Source organism: Cicer arietinum, chromosome 8, assembly GCF_000331145.2.
Source record: "Cicer arietinum cultivar CDC Frontier isolate Library 1 chromosome 8, Cicar.CDCFrontier_v2.0, whole genome shotgun sequence".
In the NCBI taxonomy this organism is placed as follows: domain Eukaryota; kingdom Viridiplantae; phylum Streptophyta; class Magnoliopsida; order Fabales; family Fabaceae; genus Cicer; species Cicer arietinum.
Genome location: NC_021167.2, coordinates 27,019,369 through 27,036,148, shown reverse-complemented (window position 1 = coordinate 27,036,148; position 16,780 = coordinate 27,019,369). Strand labels below are relative to the sequence as shown.

At 28.1% G+C, this 16,780-nt stretch overlaps 2 protein-coding genes across 2 annotated transcripts; both read left to right on the top strand.

Annotated features, from left to right (window-relative positions):
* Positions 1–558: 558 nt before the first annotated feature.
* LOC101508833 (fe-S cluster assembly factor HCF101, chloroplastic) lies at positions 559–7,614 on the top strand. The gene is made up of 15 exons (XM_004512894.4): positions 559–715; positions 827–979; positions 2,222–2,364; positions 2,447–2,497; positions 2,743–2,898; positions 3,345–3,488; positions 3,575–3,717; positions 3,963–4,032; positions 4,484–4,579; positions 5,217–5,306; positions 5,446–5,499; positions 5,747–5,870; positions 5,955–6,079; positions 6,410–6,532; positions 7,207–7,614. The coding sequence occupies exons 1-15, from the start codon at positions 637–639 to the stop codon at positions 7,258–7,260; spliced, it is 1,605 nt and encodes a 534-aa protein (XP_004512951.1). The 5' UTR covers positions 559–636; the 3' UTR covers positions 7,261–7,614.
* A 5,558-nt stretch (positions 7,615–13,172) lies between these two features.
* LOC101508520 (strigolactone esterase D14) lies at positions 13,173–16,727 on the top strand. Its single transcript, XM_004512892.4, has 2 exons — positions 13,173–13,648; positions 15,819–16,727. The coding sequence occupies exons 1-2, from the start codon at positions 13,230–13,232 to the stop codon at positions 16,255–16,257; spliced, it is 858 nt and encodes a 285-aa protein (XP_004512949.1). The 5' UTR covers positions 13,173–13,229; the 3' UTR covers positions 16,258–16,727.
* The last annotated feature ends 53 nt before the right edge of the window (positions 16,728–16,780 follow it).

Genomic DNA, 16,780 nt, shown 5'->3' with positions numbered 1-16,780 from the left:
ATAGTAAAAAATATCTTTATATCTTTTATTAATAATATCATAGATTAAACTGACTAACAATAGACTTATTTAGAAATAAACTAATTAACATAAAATATATTTAATAATTAAATTAATTTAAAAAAAGATACATTCGAGATATTTTTGTAATTTGAACACATACGAAGGACTATATTGATGCTACTTGACACATTCAAATACTAAAATGGCGAATTATTTAAAATATACGTCATGTGTTTTTTTTTATTGTTTTATTTGCAGCAAAATTTTGTACTTATTCAAGTGTCATTTTCAAAATTTAATACAATATTAATTATTGATTTGTCAATAATATCTTTAATTAATTATTATAGAAATATGTATATATATATATAAAATAATATTAAAAGTGATAAATTTTATTAATTGTCTAGATATATACGTAAAAAGTTTTAAAAAAAATGAGAATTAAAAAAAAAGGATGGAATATACATCTATGTTGTTCGAAAATATATAAAAAAAATTGAATATTGTTAGCTTGTAAAATTGCATAGGGGATTGAATTTTTAGAATAAAAAAACATTTATATAATAATATAGTCCCAACAGAAACATGAGGCTAAGAAACTGTCACTGATTTCTCTCTCACAAATCAAAAATGAAAGTTGTAAATGCTTCTTCATCTTCACCACACTTTTCTATCTATTCCTCAAAACCACCACACTCAACTACAACATGTGCTATTTCTATTCACACCCCTTATTCATTCTTTACACCACCCTTTCATATATATATATATATGAATTCAATTCTCATCATATTTTCTTTTTGTTTTGATTTTTTTGCAGGTTTTCTTGCTTCTATGAATGTAAAGTCTTCACCTTTGTTTTCTATTCATTTTTCTCTTCATTCCCAAAGGAACCAAAGTTTGTTATTATGGAATTCTCATAAAAGGGTCATCTTGAAAAGCTCTTGTTCTGCTAAAGCTGCTTCTGTTGAAGGTAATTAATTTTATTCCTTTTTCTGTCTCTGCGTGATGTGAATTATGCAAAAGTTTAGTTTTGTAAACAAGGATAATTACTTTAATGTTTTGTAAATAAGGATAATTTGGGTAGTGAAAAAGTGATATGGTTTTTTCATACTTGATTTAGCTTAATAAGGAGAAAGAAATATGAAAATAAAAGTAACATATTTTGATTTTGCAGTTGGAGTGAAGCTGTCTGCAAATTTCAATTGGCTCCATTCATTTTTTTTTTATTTGTAATTTGTAAATGTGGTAAGGGTAAAGTTAGAAGAAAATAAAGGCTACACCAAAATATTATATCACCTTTATATATAGGTATAGATAAATGTATGTATGCTTTTTGGAGCTGGTTTAGGAAGATGGGTATGTATGTATGGATGTAAATCCAATGCTTGATATCAACCTTAAGATGATGAGAGTTTTGTTGAATAGTCATCAATCACATGTTGGCTGGATTGATAAATAAGCACAATTTGACACCGTTTACTTTGTGAAAACATTGTTTTATTTTCTAAAATGTGTATTCATTTTACTTTGATGAAAAACTCTCGAAGTGAACCATTGTTATGGAGAGAAGATTTAATGCTAGTTAATGAAAATGATTTTCTGAAAATAATAAAAGCCATTTTTTGACATTTTCATTGTTTCTAGAAATGTAGACAATTGTTCACTTCAGGAGAGTGTTTTACCTCCTTGTTAGTAAGTAAATTTAACACAAATTTTAAAAAATGATAATTGAAAATGTTTTCACAAATTAAACGGGGCCTAAATACTTCTATTTTGGGAATAAATGAAAATAACTAGAGACTTTTATGTTCTTTTGGGCAGTAAAGTTTGGGTTTTTTTCTCTGCTGATTCCTCTAAAAGCTAGTGTTGTGTATAGTGTGGGTTTAAATAAGGTTTACAACTTTCATATCTGTTATTGTTATCAAGTGAAGATTTAGACCCTGTTTGGACAAACAACGTATGTAAGTGCTTATGGCATAATTGGATGAGAGCTTATGGCACAAGAGCTTATGATGAATAAGCTATTTGCTTTTGGATGCGTATATCGAAAAGTTACCATATTGGAAAGGTTTGAAGATTCCAATGTATAAGAGCCTGCTATGACAGTAATATGCATAAAGTTTTTTAGTTATCAAATAACCAAGAACTAGTTTATTGATTGAATACTTGTAACTTCATTTCAGTTTCATTTAGTGCTTTCTAATATATGCAGTTGGAAATTCCTCGATATCAACCGGAACAGCTGAGGATGATGTGCTGAAAGCCTTGTCTCAGATCATTGATCCGGACTTTGGAACAGATATTGTTACTTGTGGATTTGTGAAGGATCTGCAGATCAATGAAGCTCTTGGAGAGGTCTTAAAATCGTAGGCCTCAAACTTCGAGCAACATATGTGAATTATAATGTTCTTACCAAAACATTTCGTTTGAATCTCAGGTGTCGTTTCGGTTAGAGCTCACTACACCAGCATGTCCGATCAAGGACGTGGTAAATGACACAATTGCCATTGTTTGAGCCATATCTGACGTAGGTTAGAGTGGTAGACTTTTTTGTTCTGTAAACTCATTACATATTGAAAGGATAACAAAATGAAACATTGCATATATTTTCCATGATAAATAAAGACACGAATGCTTCCTACTTGATTATGTCCTATTTCCGGTTTCTACATATGATATTTGAGTTTGATGCAGTTTTTTGAGACTACAAATGATTATATATATGTGTGACAGTTTGAGCAGAAGGCAAATGAAGTGGTGGCAATACTCCCTTGGGTCAAGAATGTGAATGTCACGATGTCTGCACAGCCCGCGAAGCCTTTATTTGCAGACCAACTTCCAGCAGGTCTACAGACAATTTCAAATATTGTGGCTGTATCTAGTTGCAAGGTTGATCTTCTTGAAATGTTATTTCTTCTCATCATATTGGTCATATCAAGTTTTTACCATAATTTGGGTTGCTTTCTTGTCAATATTGTATTTTCCACAAATTTGTGCTTTGCTCCTCTTAATTTAAAATTTCTTGGTATCTTTTTATTTTGCCTTAACCCACCGACTCCCAAGGGTAATAGCCCTTGGTAATTAGGAGTTCAACCGAGAAGTAAGTAAAGTCTGGCCAATAATTGTTATAGTTAGGATTCGAACTCGAGTATTGCCAATTGATTCGTCTTTAACTGAAGCTCATTAACCCCTTGAGTCCAACCACTTGATTCAGACTTTGAGCTATCTAAAAAGACTTGCTAGTTAGAGTTATTAGTTAATCTACTTACCATGGTTTGCGATTCGTGCCACGGCTCATGAATGCATTTTATTATGTCAAAAATCAAAATTTGCAGGGTGGTGTGGGAAAATCAACTGTAGCAGTAAACCTTGCTTATACTTTGGCTGATATGGGAGCTAGAGTTGGTATATTTGATGCAGATGTTTATGGTCCAAGCTTACCAACTATGGTCTCTCCCGAAAATCGAATCTTAGAAATGGTAATTTATGATAAACCATTTTGTTTTTTTTTAATATATAATTTAGTGAAGTGCTGTAAAAATAATTGTTCATAGTATTGCTGCAGAATCCAGAAAAGAAGACCATAATTCCAACTGAATACATGGGAGTCAAGTTAGTTTCGTTTGGATTCGCTGGACAAGGACGTGCAATAATGCGCGGCCCTATGGTTTCTGGAGTCATTAACCAACTTCTGACTACTACTGAGTGGTATGCATTTCTGAAAAACATAAAGAGTATATCAGTATACTATCCAGAAAATAGAGAAAAAGTTACATGCTATATTGGTTTAACAAACCATGTCATGATTTAATAGGACTTTGCATGAGGTTTATTGGTCCACCTAGAGTATTATTGAAAATAAATCATGTTTACTTTAGTTCTCTCAAGAGATTAGATGAAAACCAAATAGGTTATGCTTGATATGCAGTCTTGGTTTGTTCTACACAATGTAGGGGCGAGCTGGATTACCTTGTTATTGACATGCCTCCCGGAACTGGAGATATTCAACTCACTTTATGCCAGGTTCTTACTTGCCATTCCTTTAGCTTGTTCACATAGCATTTTCGCTAGAGACCTTCGCTGACGTTTCTAAAAAACCATACATGTTTTCAGAAGTATACTTCCTGACCCAAAAAAATTGTTTTTGTCCCAAAGTATGCTTCCGGTCGACATTAAAACATTGTTTTTTAAGGAAGTATACTTTGGAAGTGAGTTTGGAGGTGGAAAAAGATGTTCTCTTTTAACTGTTGTGTAGGCATGAATTTGGCTCGCTTGATCACCTTTAGGCAAAAACTAGAAAATTCAATCAGGTCAGCTTGATCGCCTTCGAGCTGAAATTTGGGCCATCCTCATCACCTTCGGACTGAAATATGGCCAGCTCAATCACATTTTTCTTGTGAAGCCTTTATAATGTAACTTCTTTAACTGTTTCCAGTTTTCATTCATTTTGACTTTGATTGCATAATTTTTGTAGATAGTCCCATTAACTGCTGCTGTAATTGTTACCACTCCTCAAAAGCTATCGTTCATTGATGTCGCAAAAGGAGTTCGGATGTTTTCAAAGCTTAAGGTGATTCTTCTACAACTTCAAGACATAACTATTACATGTTTTTCAATCTAATTCTGTTAACTAACTGCTTTTCATTTTTATCCTTCCGATGTTTGACATTTTTATTTAAAAATACTGCCAAAATTGTTTGCTAGTTATAACTTGATACGATTCACATTCAGTGTTGTCGATGGCGGAAAGCCAATAATCCGCCATGTAAACCTGCCATTGCGGCCAGTGGTGTCGCCATGACGGCCATTCCTTTACAAATTGCATATGGCAATTGTCCAAAAATCCGCCATGCCATGGAGGAATGGCGGCACCATGGCTGCCATTTAACAACACTGTTCACATTTGATACTTATGTGTAGGGTATGGCTCATATTAATAAGTAGATAGTTCGTTCGAGCGGGAACGAGTACAATACTATCTAAACTGGACCGTAGTATTTAAACGCAAGTTATACAATTTAAACTCTAAGTTTGAGTCTTAATAGAAAGGTAGTGAAGCCGCTCTGCAGTGGAAGCAGAGACACAATTGGCGCCGAATTCTGTGATAAAATCTCGTGCGTCATTTGTTTGCATTTTTCGCTTCTTATTTCTTTTGAACTATGATTGTTGTTCTAACATTATGTATTATTTTTCTGTTAATGCAATAGGTGCCTTGTGTAGCTGTTGTAGAGAACATGTGTCATTTTGATGCTGATGGAAAAAGATACTACCCATTTGGTAGAGGTTCAGGTTCTCAGGCATGGATAACATCTCTGAATGTTAAATTTTTGTTTGCTTCTTCATATACTTAAGGAGATAATGATATTTATGATACTTAACATAAAACAGTTATGTACTGTCTATGACACATGTTTGACTGTTTGATCATATTTGCAGGTTGTTCAGCAGTTTGGAATACCACATCTATTTGATCTCCCTATTCGACCGACGGTACGTCTCATGTTACTTCATCTTATATACTTCAAACATTTCATCATCCTTTGAAATTTCTGTTTTGTTACACATTAATGATTAATTATACAGTACGTGGTGATTTTGTTTAGTTCATTGAAGATTTTGTTTAGTTCATTGAAGATTTTGTTTATGCCAGTCTCAATGTTCTTTGCTTCTTGCTATATTGCTAATTGCAAACTAAGATTTGACAACAAGCTAAGTTTATTTGAACAATTTGTCACAGCTATCTGCTTCTGGAGACAGTGGAATGCCTGAAGTCGTGGCCGATCCTCAAGGCGATGTTTCGAGGATATTCCAAGAACTAGGAGTATGTGTTGTGCAGCAGTGTGCCAAAATACGCCAACAAGGTATTATATTCTTGCTTGATGGTATTTGAGAAGAAAATTCATGCAGTTTCTATGATTGAACTTACTTTGTTATTTTCAATTCAGTTTCAACAGCTGTAACCTATGATAAATCAATCAAAGCAATTAAAGTAAAAGTACCAGATTCAGATGAGGAATTCTTTCTGCATCCTGCAACAGTGAGACGGAACGACCGCTCTGCTCAAAGTGTGGTATGTAAATATTTAAGAAAAACAATTCAGTTTGAAATTTTGCATGACATGTTCATAAGTGATGAGAAGTAAAGATGAAATAAGAATAAAATGAAAAGAATATATTTGAAGTTTTTTGCATGGCATAATTCAAATTCCGACGACATGTCACGTGTAAAGTGTTCATTTTCCATACAACACTCTATTGAGAGTATTGCATTGGTGGCACAATCTCTGTTGCACCGACATTTTTGATCGAAGGTGTGGTCAGTGTTCAACACGTGTCAGTGTCCAGCAAAACGAAAAAAGTTGTTCATCGATCTCATCAGGAACTGATTTTATTTTAAACAGGATGAATGGTCAGGGGAGCAGAAATTGCAGTATACTGATGTTCCTGAAGATATTCAACCTGAAGAAATTAGGCCAATGGGAAATTATGCAGTTTCAATAACTTGGCCTGATGGGTTTAGTCAGGTAATATACATATAAAATTGGACAATTCCATTGAAAAAGAAAGCTGGAAATTGTATATTATTAGCATTAGCATAAGCATATCAATTGTTCTTAGCTAGAAATAAGGTTTGGACTTAAGCTCTATGTAAAAAGAATAGCCTATGCTGCAAATTTTTATATTGTGGAAAAATGCGGTCTAAATTGTGGCTGCAATGACGTTGCTGCAACTTCAAAATCTGCAATATTGCGGCCACAATTTAAAACCATGATTCGGACCTAAAATACGTGTTTGATCAAACTACAAAACATCAGATGGTGTTGAGCGCCGTATAGTGTGTACCACAGTTGGGTCGATACCATCTGCGGTGAACCTTCAAACTTGTTAAAAAAGATTCACCATAGTCGGGTCGACCTTGTTATAAGATTCTTTTTCATTTTTCAACTACAATAATTATTTCTTTACCTATATTTCATAATTATTTGACATCTTTTTCTGCAACCAACAATAAATACTATGTCAGTAACATAAACCAATTCTCTCTATTGAAAGGTAAACATATAAAACAGTACCACTTGTCAACAAATTTAATAACACTACCAACTTTTATAATTCTCGTGATTTAATGAACAAGTCAATATAGTAATTTTTTAGTGGTAGTCTAGAGTTAATTTTGACTTTTTACCACATGATGCAGATTGCTCCTTATGATCAGCTGCAGACATTGGAAAGGCTAGTTGGTGTTTCTTAAAAACCAACTGTACAAGCTTCAAGCATGATATTTTGGCATCATATTGTTGCATTGCATTGATGTATGTACTAAATTACTAATTATTGGGAATGGTGAAATCAATGCATGAATGATAGCAGCTTCAATAGTTCTTCAATTGTCCTTCAACCATTAGGCAGATATATTGGTAGAGTTAATTAAGAGAGCTTTGTATGTTATAGGTTGGCCTTTAAATTCTCTAAGCAACTCTAGTTTTTTTTTTCTCTCTATTTTCTGTTTGTTGTATTTTATTTTCTTCCTTTGTGTAAAGCATTTATTTCTCAAATGTGAAACCTCATATGTTAATTTCACATAAATACGAGTCATTTCCATCCACACACTAGCTAGCTTTGCACCATAATTAATGAGGTTTTAAATAAATTTTAATACGTGTCATTTTGTTCAATATATGTGATCTTTTTGTTTATAATAAACTAACGACAAATGATTTTTTGTTGATAGACTTAAAGTCAAAACTTTAGTAGATTTACTTTTACTTTGGTGGATCCTAATTGAGAATATCAATTAGTCTTTCAATTAAGTAAAGTTTATATATATATAAAGAATTTAAGTGAGATGTGTGACCATCACGGATGTAAAATCTAAGTTAGTAAATATTTTGTGACTATGCAATAGAACCTCCTAAGAGGCTATTGTAACTTGTAAGCAACATTAATCAATTTCACACTTATTTCAAAATTAAATTAGGTGAAATTGATCTTTTAGATCTCATAAATGTAAGTGCATTTTTGAAAATTGTCTTTGATGATATTCAATCCTGAAATGTATTATTATTATTTTAACTAAATGAATAATATTGAAAAATAATGAATTTAATTAATGATATTTTTATTTATAGTCAAGATCTCAAGCAGTACATCATAATTATGAAATTCATGTTCTAGAGTTAGTATTTGGTCTGTTGAGTCTCATGTAACATGCATAAGGCTGTGTTTAGGGATTAGGAATTTTAATTATGTTTTATTAAAAAATGGTTATGAGAATGAACAAAGATTGGAAATATTTGTGGTTCAAAGGTCTTAACAACCCTAGGGGTATGGTGGACCATATTAATTGGCTAAAGGTCTTAACAACCCTAGGGTCCTAATTTATTGTTTAGGTGTACCCTAGGTTAGTTGTCCTCTTTGAATCTTATTTTGCATATTGAACTTTTCAAACTGACCACTAGCTAAATACTTCAAATTGGGATACCTTGTCAGATGTATTTAAATTTAATGGGTGTCATGTTGCTAAATTAAAAAAAAAATGAGGTTAGAGGAGATACAACTTCATATAAAATTAGAAAAAACCACCATTTTGATGAAAATTTGAGTATAATTTACTAATTAGAGAATTTTAAATTTGAATTTAAATTATAACGCTAGTGAGTAAATTATAATTCCAATCAAATTATGTGAGCTGAATTAGATTAGAAATCTTAATTATGTTATTTTCTCTTAATAAACTCTTTATATTTTCACTTAATTTTCTTCTCCTTTCATTTTTTATCTTCTAGATATAGTACTTAAGTTTTGTTTGATAAAAATAACGGATAATAGATAAATTAGTTGATCGCGGATGAATTACTGATAATTTTGTAGTAGATAAGTTAGCTTATTGAATTAGTAGTGTTTAATAACATGAAAACATATTTTTTATTTTTTTAATTATGATATTAAAAGTAAAATTGAAACAAAGTTGATAAGTTACAAAACATAAACTCGAATGCTACTCGAAGTAACTTATAAAAAATGTAATAAACTTTTTTTTTTTAAAAAAAACTATAAACTTGTGAGTAAAAATTATTACCAAATAAGACTATTAACTCAAAAAAATATAATACACTTAAAAAAAATGCTACAAACTTACGAATAAATTTGTTATCAAAATAAAACTATTAACTTAAACGCTATTAACTATTAACTATTAACTGTAAAAAAAATTCCTTGCCAAACATACCTTTAATGATTTGCTCTCACTTATGTTAGTTTAGAAGTTTTGTTACAACTCAATCTTATCCAAATTACATACACATTTATTGGACAAGCTCTTACACATATGAGCCCATTGAATGCTTGGGGTGTAGATAATTATGAACATTTTTTCAGGAAAGGAACAAAAAGAAAAGAAAACATTAAAGAGCATGTTGTTCATTTCAATGCTCACTTTTGAAGTATACTAGTATTAATTAGGAACCGTCCAATTAATGAAAATAGATATAGTATGAGATTTTTCTAGGACCATATTGAAGGTTGGATGCATTTTCACACACACATATAATACAACTCACCTTTCTTCATTTATGTAGCTTTAAATATCCTACCTAAATGTTAGTCAATTTTCAACTTCTTTGATAGACAAGTTTTAATTTGTAACATTAAATGGTTGATTTATTATGGTGTGATTGTGACATTCTTTGTAACAATCCCTATGCCATTAAGCTTTGTTGCATTAGTTCATTTTGCTCACCTATATAACTTCACATTTATTTAAGATTATAGTTAAATTATTTAATTTTCTTAATTTTATGTAAAAAAATCAATTATTAACCTACACTAAATTATTGTAATACTTTCCAACAATATTAAAGAATTAATGTAGGATTATCGTAAAAATAAAATTAATTAATTTTATTTATATTTGAAGTCAACAAATATATGCTATTGTGAAAATTTAAATGATATTGGGAAAATTTAAATCAAACTCATCCTCGTCAATGCTATTAATTGATGCATTTTTATTTAGGTCAAACACATATAAAATGAATTGACATATCAAAACTCAATCCATCCATTCAAAAAAAGTGGGATCTCGGTGGACAAAGAGATGGTCAAAGTAAACGAAAGATGTGTCGATTATCATGGCGTACTATGACATCAGCTCATTGATAAAGGTTGTATTGTATCTGCAAATACACCAACACTAAATATATGAATAAATCGAAGGGATAAACCTTAATTATTTATAGACACATCGATGTAATTATTTTTTTAATAGAAAATAATGTTTTCTTTGTACAAATGATCTAGTTTGATTGATAGATTATGGTCGATCAAAATTATACAATTTTCACCATATTCTTGAAGGAATTTTTGGCATGTATATTAATTTCTACTGATGCCCTTAGCCTACTCCAAAACAAATGGATTTACCTTAATCCAACAATTCCAACCCTTTTTATCATCCATGATTGCAATGACTATATAGTGAAGAATGTCAAGTAATTATGACAATTAATAGTGACAAATGTAAATCATAATAACAACTATATGAATATTACATTAGTAAATATCGATCACAAATTTATTTAGACCCAAATTTTAAGGATAAATTATATGATTTTTTTTTATAGACCATTATGTATTTTTTTTAGCTAATAATATATTTTTAATTCAATTGACAAATATCGATATTATTAGATTGAACGTCATATTCTAAATTTGAATCGATATCTCATAATAGTATGAATTAATTAAAATAGTATTTACCATCTATTTTAAAGGGGAAAAAAAACTTCTAACAGAAAAAAGAAAAAGAAAAGTAAATAGCAATATTGTAACTCTTGCATAGTGAGGGGGTAAGGAATATTCCTCATATTAAAAAATTGTGTCATTTTTGCCCTGTCCATATAAATTTGGTGTATCAGCAAACAAAAAGGACAAAGTGGACGGCATGCATTTTCTTAAATGGATTGTTGTTTTATAAGATTGGGATTAATTCTTAACAAAAATTAGAAAATGCTTTACTCCTCTTGATGACTTTGTATATATATATATATATATATATAGTGAAACTCATATTAAACTCTTAGAGCATAAGTTTCTTCTAAGTTTAGCATCAACCTAGATCAACACTATCATTATGATATTGAAAAATGCAGTGTTTAGTAATTTTTTATATATTATAGATTTTACTAAATAAATAAATATTATTAAAATATAATGATGAGAAATTATTGTAAGATCCACCCTTTAGTAATATCTTATGAGGTATTGAGATGAAGGGATTAAATATATTTATTAGATACTAACATTAACAAATTATTTGCACCAAAATAAGATATATTTGTACACACAAAAATTATAAATGAATAATGAGTATTCATAGGATCCACTAAGTACATACTTTTAAATATACAATTTTAAATTTTAATATATAATAAAATATTATATTTAATTTATCATTAAAAATTTAAATTTTTTACATTTTCAAATTTTTTATTGAAGTTTCGCCACTAAATACTTGTATATATAAGCTAAATCATTCTTATATCATATGAAAATAAATTATTGCCATTTAAAAAAAATCACGACCAAGAGAGTTCCATAAAAAAATTGTGATAAAACTGAAAATAAAATTATATATAGATATATATTAATGTGCAATTTTGCTTATTTGTTTTACGTTAATAATATTTTTGTAGTATTTTGTCCACTACATGACATGTGCCTGGACCAAGTTGCCTGATTGTAAAGGAAGAATGGTATTTTCTTTGGATTAATATTAATAATAAAAATAAAAAGAAAATAGTTAAAAAATTGAATGGTGGAAAAAGGTTGGCATTGGACATATATGAACGTGTCACGGCGCTATCAAAACATAAGACGACAAATGGGACCTTTTCTGACTAATGGAAATAACCCAACATGGTCCCAACTTTCTTTTTTAACCCTTTTATTTTTCTAAATGTACCCCCACCATTAAGCATAATCCTATATTATTATACTATTATTAGTCTTATTCATTGGATTAGGTTAGATTTAGTTTATTACTACACCATATATAATCTACTACAAACTACTAGTAATAAGGATTTTGTTTATTACAAAAAGTTATGACCTAAAATATGGAGTATAATATTTTTCATTTTTTTTGGTTGTGAGATTTTCTTAATTTATTGGGAATTTGTTTAATACATTTTAATCCTTATAATTCAATACTAGCATTTAATCAACAAAAATAAGTTTTATTTTGTAATTTTTTTTTCATTCTGTTCTATTTAACAAAAATTTCATGTCATATAATATATATATATATATATATATATATATATATATATATATATATATATATATATATATATATAATTTCACATTTACGTCTATATATTTTTTAAATGAGTTTATATTCTATGAAAATTAAACGGTTGACTTTTGTAAAAGAAAATAAAATAGTTAAAATTATTATTTTTAAAATAATAAAATCAAAATTGTTAGATTATAAATTTTGATCGGTCAAAAGTGTAGTTTTTCCTATAAAATTCTATCCTATCCAAATTTTTGCATTGATTAACTGTTTTTTAAAATACCTTTTTATTACAGTTTTTTAGCAAAAATAAATGATTTAATAGTAAAGATAAACTCTTTCTCTCAACCTTAAGGATAAATTTGAAAGAAAAAAAATTAAGTTGATAATTATAATATTATAAACTTAATTAACTAACTTTCTTTCCCATTATTGAGTAGCTCAATTAATTTAAATTTAAATTCCAATCGAAGAGAAAATCAAAATAATAACATAACAACTAATATGTTAATATTTGTTTATAAAAAAAATTCTTTTCTAAAATAATATAAAAAATTTAACTTAATCAAAAAAACTTACAGAATTAAAAAAAATGCTATAATCACCCAAATAATTATGAATTATTGTACTATTCTTATTGAATTTTAATTAAACTTAATTTTCTCAAAAAAAATCTTTTTTTGCGAATTGGGATTAAACAAATCTTTTTCAAAAAAAGAAACTATCAAAAATGGAAAAAAAAATCACAATAATTAGCTTAAACAAGACCAACCACATGTGCCCACACAAATGACAATAGTTGCATTCCAACTAATATGTTTTTACAAAAAAGGCCATTGAAATGAATATATAAATAAATATGTTCCAAAGCAACACATAATAATAAACCACACATTCTATAATTCCACTTACCTCTGTTTTTCTTTATGGAACTGAACAATCCTAAACCAAACATGTTAGAAAAAAAGAACCTTCTTTCAACTCTTCTAAATGCAAAAATCATAGGATCAGGCACAGAAACAATAGTATTTGCTCATGGTTATGGAACAGACCAATCAATATGGGAAAAAATCACACCTTTTTTAACAGAGAAAAATTATAATAGTAGTGTTGTTGTTTTTGATTGGCCTTTTTCTGGAACTGTGAAAGATGAAAATCTTTATGACCCTTTAAAGTATTCTTCATTAGAAGCTTTTGCAGATGAATTGATTAATTTATTGGATGAAATGGAGATTAAAGTTGTTAACTTTGTTGGTCATTCTATGTCTGGTATGATTGGTTGCTTAGCTTCCATTAAAAGACCTCAACTTTTCAAGAGGCTTATTCTCCTTGGTGCTTCTCCAAGGTATATTATTATTATTATTATTATTATTATTATTATTATTGTTGTTGTTGTTGTTGTTGTTATTATTATATTATTTTTTTCTCCAAAAAATATGTTATTTGCTTGTTTTTTTTAGAAATCAAACACTGATTCTCTTTTTTAATACTCTTTAGGTATTTTAGTTTGTATCATTGAATTACATTTTCTAGAGTATTTTTTTTCTTGTTTGTTACTGTTATTTGGATAGTTGCTTTAAAATTTTCAAAATCATTTAATATTTTTTTTAGTAGATTAATTTGTTTAGAAAATATTTTAATTCTTCTTCTATGAATTTTGAAGTTATTTTTATTTTGGTGATGATTAATTCTCTTTTTTCTCTCTTCTATATAAGTTTTACAGCTTTATCCTTTTTTATATGAAGTTATTTCCCTTTCCTAACATATAGTCATTTTTTAGTAAAAAAAACATGTCACTTTTTTTTTTTTGTAACTATGATATGTGTTTCTTTAATCCCATCATCTCTGAATTGTACTTTACAGATATAATTTCAGTGAAAATCTCCACCATTTATTTTCTTTTTAACTGAGTGGTTTAGATTTTACTGCAAAAAAATTATACTCTAAGGATCCATTTTCGAGTTAGCTTTGAAATGAAGTATTTCTTTATAGTATAGAAAAGTACTAACAAATATTATTTTTTAGAGTATTATTAAGAGTTTAAATTTAAAAATAAAATCTTAAAAGTTATACATTTATTTGAAATAGTCAAAAGTGAATTTTTCTTTTAAATATATTTTTTTATTTGTGGACACTTGTTATATTATTATCAAGACTTTTAAAAAAATTATTGTCAAAATAAATAAAAAGTTTATTGTAGAGTAATATTGTATATTGGTGATAATTTTAGAGAAATTGGTATAGTTTTTCCCCTAAAAGTACTAACTTGGACTCTAGTCCCTAGGAATATTTAGTATATAGTTGTGATGGAGAACACACAATACCTAAGGCTAATACTAAATGAACTAATTGGCAACTTGTAATCTTTTATTGACTAGTTTTGGCAACTTGCAATTTGTAATCCATAAATTACTCTTTCTATCTCAATCTCATTTTAAATATTTTATTTTTAAATTATTTATCAATTTATAGTAGTAATACAGTATTAGTTACTTTTTTATACTAATATATTATATTTCAATTCATCATTTTCACAACTAATAATGATAAATAGAAAAAACAATTAAATTATAAATTAATTAAGAAAAATTGATATATTAACTTATATAAAATAAATCTATTAATTTTTATTTAATTCAATTGTTTTTTATAAAATATTTGAAGATAATAATTAATAAAAAATAGATAGAATAAGCATTGAAATGGGTCATGGTGGAGAGTGATGCTACATAGCCTCTATTAACTAACCAATAAAGAATAACAAAACTTCATTTTCATTCTACCACTTACATCACTTTAATTATTTCGTCACAACTTTTAATAAATTCTGCTTTTGAAATTTGAACCACCAAGTGGCCGGCTAACTAACTTCCTTTTATAAATCCAAAGAAATCTAAAAAGATCCTTTTAGGTAAGAGGTCCCTAATTATAAAGAAAACAATTTGTTTTTAAATACGAACATTTTTTATTTATTTATTAGATGTATTAATTATTATTTTAAATATATCTTTTAGTAATACAATTAATTTATTTTGAAATATAAAAAATCATATTTATTATTTTAAGAACATTAACACATAAAATAAATATATTAATTATTTTATTAATATTTTTAATACATGTAAAAAAATAATGAGTGCCTTTAATAAAAAAAATAGAGGTAGTACAAAATAGGAAAAATTATGTTTACTAGTACAAATTTGAGAGAAAAAAAACAGATTTCAGTATATATATAGTTTATGAATTTTGATTTTATTCCACCTATTTAATATAAATAAAGAAAAAAAAGTTCTTGTATTATCTAATAACTTTTGAATAAGATTGTTTAAATCTTTTTCAGTTGTGCTTAGAGAATATCTAGTTTACACCCAATATTTTTTTTCTTGTATAATTTATACATTAAATTTTTCAACTATTTACTCAAACCTAAGATGTTTATCTTAATAAAATATATACATTTTAATTCTTAATATTAAAAGTTTAATCCTTCTAACTTGTTGGCATATACCATACAGATATATAAATACAGATGACTATGAGGGAGGATTTACAAGCTCAGATATTGACAATTTATTGAAGAACATAGAATTCAACTTTGAAAATTGGGTTTCTGCTTTCTCCTTAAATGTAGTGGATCCAAATGATGAGTCATCATTGAACAAATTCAAAGAATGTTTGAAAAAAATGAGAGGTGAAGTTCCATTATCCTTAGCCAAGACTGTGTTTTGCAATGATTATAGAGATATACTTGAAAAAGTTGAAACTCCTTGCACCATAATTCAATCTTCTAGTGACATTGTTGTTCCATATAGTGTAGCTCTCTATATGGAGAAGAAAATTAAAGGGAAAGTTACATTAGAGGTAATTGACACTATTGGACATTTTCCTATGCTAACTTCTCCACTTCAATTAGTTGATGTTCTTAAGGGTGTTTTAGGGTTTGACCTCCCTTAAATTTAGCCATGTCTGATGTTGTATGTGTAGAGTTATTTTCGATTTGATTTCTTTTGTCGTATTTAATTTTAGATAAATTATCTGAGTTCGTTGTTAAAATTGTAGGATTGTATTAATTGAATCCTTCACATAATTAATAATTTTAAATTGATCTCTAAAATTGCAAAATTTTAATTAAGTTCATCACTTTGTCTAAATTTGTTATCAAATACTTATTTGATGTTTTAAATCAGAGATCATTTTAAAATATTAATAATGCGAAGAATTATACTAGTATATTTCTACAATTTTAAGAACTAATTTAGATATTTTCTCTTAATTTTAGTTGTTTTGAAAATTTGATGTAAGTGTAGGATAATTATATGGTTTTTTAGTAATGGTGTGAAAATAGTATGTATGGTATCATTAATTAATCATTGTGTGTACTTTTGATAGTGATGTTAATTAGATTTGAGGAAGTGTCTTTTTTAGTTTCTCTTTTCTTTGGCATACAAAGAAAGGACATTGTGTGGTGGTGAACTCT